At 45.7% G+C, this 8,193-nt stretch overlaps 2 protein-coding genes across 2 annotated transcripts in view; one reads left to right on the forward strand and one right to left on the reverse strand.

Annotated features, from left to right (window-relative positions):
- The window catches only part of SARC_05570 (hypothetical protein), a 12,608-nt gene extending 10,095 nt beyond the window's left edge, over positions 1-2,513 (forward strand). Inside the window, exons 20-23 of the mRNA XM_014300559.1 lie at positions 209-451; positions 687-901; positions 1,054-1,263; positions 1,600-2,513. Of these exons, the coding sequence (XP_014156034.1) occupies positions 209-451; positions 687-901; positions 1,054-1,263; positions 1,600-1,806 (875 nt within the window). The 3' untranslated portion in view covers positions 1,807-2,513. The remainder of the gene's footprint in view (positions 1-208; positions 452-686; positions 902-1,053; positions 1,264-1,599) is intronic.
- A 136-nt stretch (positions 2,514-2,649) lies between these two features.
- Positions 2,650-8,193, reverse strand: part of SARC_05571 (hypothetical protein) — a 5,922-nt gene continuing 378 nt past the window's right edge. The window contains exons 2-12 of the mRNA XM_014300560.1: positions 7,846-7,945; positions 7,450-7,587; positions 6,956-7,031; positions 6,416-6,601; positions 6,061-6,227; positions 5,711-5,893; positions 5,346-5,450; positions 5,056-5,096; positions 4,613-4,797; positions 4,180-4,330; positions 2,650-3,671 (exon numbers count right to left, since the gene is read on the reverse strand). Coding sequence (XP_014156035.1) covers positions 3,298-3,671; positions 4,180-4,330; positions 4,613-4,797; positions 5,056-5,096; positions 5,346-5,450; positions 5,711-5,893; positions 6,061-6,227; positions 6,416-6,601; positions 6,956-7,031; positions 7,450-7,587; positions 7,846-7,945 — 1,706 coding nt within the window. The 3' untranslated portion in view covers positions 2,650-3,297. The remainder of the gene's footprint in view (positions 3,672-4,179; positions 4,331-4,612; positions 4,798-5,055; positions 5,097-5,345; positions 5,451-5,710; positions 5,894-6,060; positions 6,228-6,415; positions 6,602-6,955; positions 7,032-7,449; positions 7,588-7,845; positions 7,946-8,193) is intronic.

Raw genomic sequence — 8,193 nt, forward strand, 5'->3', positions numbered from 1 at the left:
TATATATTATGTATGTATGTATGTATGCATGTACGTATGTATATATATATATATATACATACATATACATATATTCATATTTTGGTACAAGTTCTGCTTCACTCATATCGTCGCGTGCCAACTTTGCCTTTCTTGGCCAACGTAAATGCTTCATGCACACTGTACGCTGCCTATCTAATGTATATACTACATACCCGTGTTTCTTTAGCTGTGAACATGAGCGACAGATCTCACGGCTCGCATGTGGGTCTCCAAGAGGAGAGCACCGTGTCCATGGGTGACAGTACAGCGTCGGTAGTCAACATAAGTGTCCCCAGGATACCTCTGAGAGGCGATGTCACCTTCCACAATGTCGAGTTCAGATACCCATCGCGACCAGGCGCTGTTGTGCTGGATGGCTTTACAATCGGTGTGGCTGCGGGACAGACGCTGGCATTGGTGGGGGAGAGTGGTATGTTTTGTTCAAATGTTACGTCGTGCAGAACTTTGTGCGGGTGGTTCATCACCGTGTAGGTCGACGGTGTCGATACACATTTGGTTTGGATCTGATTGGGCAAACGATGGTGTATGATGATTTTAGGCGATTGTTCGAAACCTAATTGCCATGGAACTCGCTATGGGACTATATTTCTCTATCATAACAAGGAGGGCTTCCTAATTCGCCGCAATCGTTTGATAATCTACAGGGTGTGGTAAATCTAGTGCCATCTCTCTGTTGGAACGCTTCTACCTACCTAGGAAAGGTTCAATCACGATGGATGACTACGATTTGAAGAACGTCAACATATCATCTCTGAGACGAACTGTGGGATTTGTGGGCCAAGAACCGGACCTGTTCACCGGCACTGTGCGCGACAATCTCTTGTACGGTCTTTCGCCATCGGAAGTTCGTCTAGTCACGGTAAGCTACCTGTCTATCACGGGCATCAAATTTATTTATCTACTTATTTATTCTGCTATAGCCTCGCTTATGCCCCATGCAGTACGCTTGATCAATACACATCATTCACAAACTACATACGCGATTTAATGACTTCCGGTGTTTCGATGCAGGAGGAAGCCATTCGGGACGCACTACAGCAGGCCAATGCACTGTCGTTTATCGATGAACTGGAGGAGGGCGTTGACACCCACATAGGTGTCAGGGGAATGCGCCTCTCCGGTGGCCAGAAACAGAGAGTGGCGATAGCCCGTGTGTTGCTACGTGATCCGCAGATTCTGCTGCTGGACGAAGCTACGTCGGCGCTAGATGCAGAAAGCGAGGTGTGTGGTTGGGTTGTTAGCAAAGGGTTCTCGTAGGAGACTGCTGTAATCGTGTATGTCAATACGGCTAGTGCTTTGTACTTGGTTTGTGGGCTCGCTTTATAAAACAATACCGTATACTCTTGTGCAGTTTGTAATTCTGCAATGCCCACGATAGTAAATGGCATATACCAACAATACGACGCATGGCTATAGTTCTGCAGGCGTTTGCTTTACATCTCACTTTATTCTGCCTCCTAAACCCCACCACGGACACTGACCCGAAATATACTAATCAAATTTCTTTATGCTACCCCCCCTCCTCCACACACACACCACCATTATCCTCTCCCACAGCGAGCTGTCCAGCAAGCCTTGGATGCCGTGAGCGCGTCTCGCACGACGATTATGATAGCACACAGACTAGCCACAGTCAGAAAAGCGGACGTCATCGCCGTCGTCGTCGAGGGTGTGGTTGCGGAGATGGGCACGCACGACGAATTGATCACATTGAGGGATGGCAAGTACAAGAAAATGGTGGACATGAACAAGGACCGGGAGTAGAGTAGACCTGGATGGTCACAGGGCACTGTTGGCCAATTATTTATAGATATATTGGGGACTAACAAGCTGTTCGTACATGTGAATATATTAAAGAACGGGAAGACGTGGGAGAATCGCAAGGAACATATTCCTCACGCAAACATATACCTCCTCGGATTCTTTTGAGTATTGTGCAGTTGCATACTGAATTGAGGGTTTAGGGTTTTAGTAACCCTGAACTTTGAAAACCCTAAAATCGAAGAAAAAAAGCCATCTCACAGATTTGTTTCGGAATAGGTATGAGGCCTCGTAGCGAATCCTAAGAGGCCCAGAGCAGCAACAATTGGTTAGTACGTTCGTTGCGTATGTTTCGACTTTCGTCACATATAAGCTGGCAACGTTACTACAGTTGTCACTCCAGCACTTCAGATGGGCAATTGACGATACCATACGGTATAGAGTATCTTTGAAACTTTTAATAGCCTTCCTACCGTATTTGGCACCAATGTCGCACAACCATTGTAACGATGAGTAAGTACGCAGACCGCTTGCTGGAGCGCTGTAACTGCTCTATCGGATGTCGCGCCTAGGGTGGTCTATGTGTATCTGAACTACGGGGGGTAAGGCCTAGATGTGATAGTCATTAGTTATTGTGCCTTCAAATCTGCCTCTTAGGTTGCGAAATGGGAAGTGATTTTAAATAAAAAAACTAAAAAACAATTGAAAACATACATCGGAAGCGTTATCAGCCTGATATTGTTTATATATGGAATGATGATATTGCATCTACGCAAGTCCGCGAAATGTTGTCGTGACCTCCGAAAATCTAACCAAGACATCATGTTCTAGGTTTCAGCATACGATCGATTTTCTGCCAGATATTTTTTTTGCAGATTTGAGGAAAGTTTATTGACGTGGTTTTTCTTGTTCCTAAGTTTTGACAGTTTGAACGTCCATAGTAGAAACATCAACAGTAAGAACCCACGTGGACTTGTATGGGCAGATATTTCAGTGATTATTTCAGTGATGAAATCTGCTGCACTCCGCACTGACTTATAGTAAAGGTACTACCAAGGGGTTCAAAGTGAAGCGACAGTGTGGTCGGAATCATACGCAGATGAGTATCCCACAGTCACCCACGCCCTGTGTCGATATATTCAAACTCAGGCAGGGGGTGTTAGCTCATACGCTACATTGGCGTAGTCTCGTCACTGCGTGATGAACGAGCGGCTAATCGAGAGCATGACCTCTATCCTTCCACAATGATTCCCGTTGAGTCCGATTGGTGTTTCTCGCAATCCAGAGGCACTGACTGTCCGCTCCGGAACAATAGCACGTGGACTCGGTAGAAGCGTTGTGAGCAGGCCTGTAAAATCTGCTGCGGATGCTGGGCATACGTCTGCGTGGCAGTGGTGTGCGAAACGAGTGTCTATACATACCATCAACGATACAGAAACAGCCCATCCATCACTTTCCTAAAGCAGCGGATGGGTGTGACATGTACCACTACCACTACACAATGCCACTCACTTTCTCCAACAATAAAGCCAACTGCTGCTCTATACCCGCAAGTTTCTCGTGCATCTCCTTCATTTCGGTAGTTCCTCTACACTGACCGGTACAACAGCATTCACACAACAATTTCGTCGTCTTGCCGTCACCTGGGCCTACGCTGAGCCTTCGCTCTGCACCGGGCGCTGGGCTTTTGGCAGTGGCGACGGATGCGGCGAGTGAGAGCTCACCCAGCATAGCACCCACGCGTAGTACTGGGGTGTCTTTTCCTGAATGTGTGCGTTTTGGGGCACGACGAGGCGAACTGAAGATCAAAGGACTCTCGGGAACTGGAGCTGGGAAAGCGGATATCGTGGACGGACCAGGTGTAGGGTCTGGCGCATCAATTTGGTCGGTGATTTGAGTTTGAGGCAAATCAGTATATACTCGATTTTGTTTTTGGTTCATTCTTATTATAACAGCTATAATGAAACACAACACGTCGCTGTAAAAAGTCCTGGCCATCATATTGGGGTTGTATAGCGTGAAAAATACTTGGTAAGAGATTCGAGAGGGCTTCGCTAGCAGAATGGGCATACTTGCCGAAAATTGTGATGCGATATATTATCCCATCACAACGGACACATAAAACACGAAAGGCTTGCACGTGACTTGAAACACAAAGGTCTCAATAAACAACTATTAGAAAGATATTGGCATTCTGTCATCAAAAGCATCAATCCAACTTCCACAAAGGTTATTCAATCAAACTTCAAGACTTGACATGAAGTGAGAGTCAGATGGTGAACAATGAAATCAATACACCCCCACAACAAACACATAACACACGCAGACACACAAACACAATATATATCCACACTTAACAACACATGCACTACACACCGGCTGCATCGTCATCTCCCAGCGCAGCTTTCTCGTATTCATCCCACGAGTCAGTCGAACTGCTTTCGTCTGTCGCACTCAATTCGCTGTCAAATGAACTGTCACCCGTAGATGTGTCGTAGTCGGAAGTGCTTTGCGCATCGAATTCCGCCTGCGAAGTCAGGTGATGATAGTGATCAAGATTTTTGTTAGCCTGAGCGTATGAACGAACTCCGATAATGCACGCTTTGAACAGGCAATCAAATCGAATCGCTGTACGTGTACCCCCGATCGTTACTCGTCCAATTACATCCTTGCAAGGGACAAATCATTCAGGTCGTAACTTTGAGATGAAGGACGATACGCACGTTGCAATTAATGTATCAGGACAAGAGCAATGTAGTCTCCGGCACGCTGAATACGGATAGACTCAAATCTTAAACCCCATGCTTACCAAAGCCTCCGGTGGTTGCTCGCCATTGGCAACGGCTGCTTCGATCACAGCTCTCCGAGCGCTCCTGATAGCCTCTATTTCTATGCGCTTGTCTCGGGCCTTCCTCATGATGCGCTCGGCCTCAGCCTCAAACCCCCAGGTAAGCATTGACGCCGGGATCGCAAAGATCGCCACGGAGAATATAGCTGAGTGCATCCGCGCATTTCATGTTAATTCTTACGTATAAAGATGACACGACTCGCGGTAATAAGGATATCGTATTCTGCCATCGCAGCCTAGTAATCCCATAGACATTCTCATGTTCTCAAAGTACTCAAATATTCGAGCTGGTGTGGGCGGGCATCCGTTGGGGATCATCAAACTAATACTGAACGATTTTTTCCCATGAGGTACCTTGCTACGGTCTATGTTCACAAGCAACCAATGGCGGTATATACACGTACCTGTCAGCGCGCAAACGGTCTTTGTGTACCACGGCATATATCTGTGAGAAAATTTATTTCAACATAAAAATCTGGTCAGTGCCCCACTAGCCCATGAAATACATACAGGTACGTGGGAACCGACCTCATTCTAACATTGACAAGATAGGTTTCGCATTCGTAAACGAACGTTTCCGTAATCAAATAGTTGCTTTTCGTGATTCTTGGCATGAAGAAGATGGAGAAAAGATACACAGGCTGAGAAATTAGTGGTACGCAAAGGCCCCCGTAGAATAGACGGCGAGACATACCCTTCCGGTTGACCCTGCCCAGTCAACATCAGTACAGACAGATAAAATGTGGCGGGAATCGATGAGAAGTCGCTCGGATCTGCATCGTTGGTAGCCTGAGATATGCTAGATATGCGGTAGCCCGCGAGAACCGATATTAACAAAAGTCAACAAAATTGACCATTCAAAGTTTATAGTGACGATAATAGTGCACACTTTCCAATTTTATAAACCGATGAGGCCACATCATACCAAAGACAAACTCTGGGAGAGTGTCGTGAAAATCGCACGGTCTAAATCAACTTCGAGGTCAAATTTATTACAACTCCATATTGAACACAACAACAAACTAACCAAAATCAAATCGTAAGAAGCGTAAAACTAACCTATTATTGACATCCCCTCCCATGGCACTGTACACATGATTCGTCATTGCCGTTAGGGCTGCTGCCGGTTCGGTACCGGGACGTAAGTAGTACAGGAGCGTACTTGTGAAGAGCATCAGAATCATGGAAAGGAACAGGCAGAGGCCCAAGATCTCCCCATTGTACCATACTATCCGATAGACGCTTGAAATCAGAACGAAAGGATTGAAAGATAATTAGAATTACGAGTACGAGCCCTCTGTATCGCAACTGGAGCACCAAATAACAACGGCGACTATCGGACAACCGGTGCTCAATTCGATTCACCAGACGACACCTTCCGGGAAACAGATAGCAAAATTAATACACACCTGGAGAAGGCACGCGTGTAGCGCTCGGTTTTTAGGATGCGAGTGAGACGCAGGGCCCTGAGGTACGTCAGACTGGGAAGCTCGTACAGAGTGAATACTTCGATGAAGAAGGGCAGACAGGCAATCAGATCAATAAGAGCATTGAATGTGAATATGTAGTACAGCCGCTGAATAAAGTAGAGTAATAGAGTTATGAGTTTATGAAGCAGAGGGAGACACAGTTTCCTGTTCGGGAGGCAATGATAAGATAGAAGCTTTCAGCTCAGCCCCAATGAATGGTACAGATGGGTCTGTATAACGACTCGATGGCGACACCACACATGCAATCCACCGTATGGTACACAATATAACTTACTCCTTTTATGGGTCCATAGGGACGGTAATATGTCGACTCTGTGATAGTATAGACCCGCAGCGAATATTCGATAAGGTAGATCGTGGACGAGATGCCTTCGAGTACATCCAGAGGCGCTTCATACTTCTCCGCAAAGGTCTCCACCGATGCCAGTATGAATGCTACGGCATTGATTAGAATAAGTATCTGTAAAACGACAGGCATAGACGAAGCATAGAAGCATCAACCACTAAGATATTTCATCGCTGACTTAGCAGACCCAAATCGATAAGCTAAAACCAATACACGATTGTTAGCCAAAGTTTGGAGAAGTCTTGTGTCTGAGTTTAAGGACGGGTGGAACGATATCCAGACAATACTGGCACTTAAAGAAAGGATCGCCATACAAGGCAAACAGACAGCCCCAACGATTGCCACCAATCTAACACAAATAGATGACAATTCCACAACATTCTGTAGCATAGCAATCTGATTAGAAATTCATTCAAACACAAACGTTTGCAGCATAATATACGTATGAAAATTTTAACCACAACATACCGCCAGAGCCATATTAACCCATCGCGCCAGCCATAAGTGGCTTCTGCCGCACAACACTCGGTATAGTAAGCTGTACCTGTGATGCGCAAATGGAAACATCAATCATTAGCATGATGCAGCCACGCTTATATCGAGAGCTGAGGCACACCCTGAAATATATCTAAAGTGTGATTGTTATCGTACATGGATGTCGACTTATCCTGAACATGACGCAAATGTGGACCTGTGGACAGATATACAACTACCGCGACGCTGCCGATATACTACAGAGGATATGTGCTTCATCTTATGCGTGTAATAACAAACCGCGAACCCACCGTCAACGAACGACGGTGCCTTGAAAATTGTACCTTAACGATATGCTTGCTATGTACTATGTCCGATATGTGTGTTATCACGCACACGGTCCGCAAAACACTCGCATGCTGTATATGAAGCATCTATTCATAATCGCTAAAGCGCTTTATACAAACGATATTGACCTTTTCACATACTTTCTCTTGGGGTGCGGGTCTGGCAAATCACCGGGCAGAGTACTTACGACTCCTGGATCATCGTTGAGCACCACTCTGACATCAGTCGATCCGTCGGCAGAACTCCGACTTGCTGGCTGTCTGCTGTCAGTCCTTTTTCTGTGCGATACAGCGCAACCCCGCGTGTTTGGAGTTAAGTGTGAATCAGAGATTAAATAATAAAATTGGGTTGATCGACGATAAAGACGAGCTAGCAGTTCGCACGCGTCTTTCTAGGCATCTGCAATGACATGAACCGTCGGAAAACAGAGATAAAATAAACAGCACACCAGACAAATCACAGCAACGACTAGCGACCTATTTATTGAATCAATACAAACACGCAAACGTGGAGGGTGCGTTCGAATGTGTGGGTACCTTCTGGTGACCTTACTTTTGGTCAAAGCCTTCGCCACATTGACTGCGCGACCCCATCGTCGAGTAGCAGCATCAGAGTTTGCCGTTCGAGGTCGATCCCCTGATAAAATTAGGCACAAGGCTTTGGTCAGACAGGATTGTGCAGGTTATAATCAATCGTTTTTCATTGGCAACTTGCATATACGCAGTGGTGTAGATCACCTTGTATTGCAGGACTACAGATTGCATAGCTTTAACTGAAGCTTGACGGAATGTATATATATATATATATATATATAGTACGAACGGTAGGTTAGATACTACCGTTCGTACCACAGCGACATAAACTAGTAGAAACGAACATACGAA

The sequence above is a fragment of the Sphaeroforma arctica genome (genome assembly GCF_001186125.1).
Source record: "Sphaeroforma arctica JP610 unplaced genomic scaffold supercont1.360, whole genome shotgun sequence".
Taxonomy (NCBI): Eukaryota; class Ichthyosporea; order Ichthyophonida; genus Sphaeroforma; species Sphaeroforma arctica.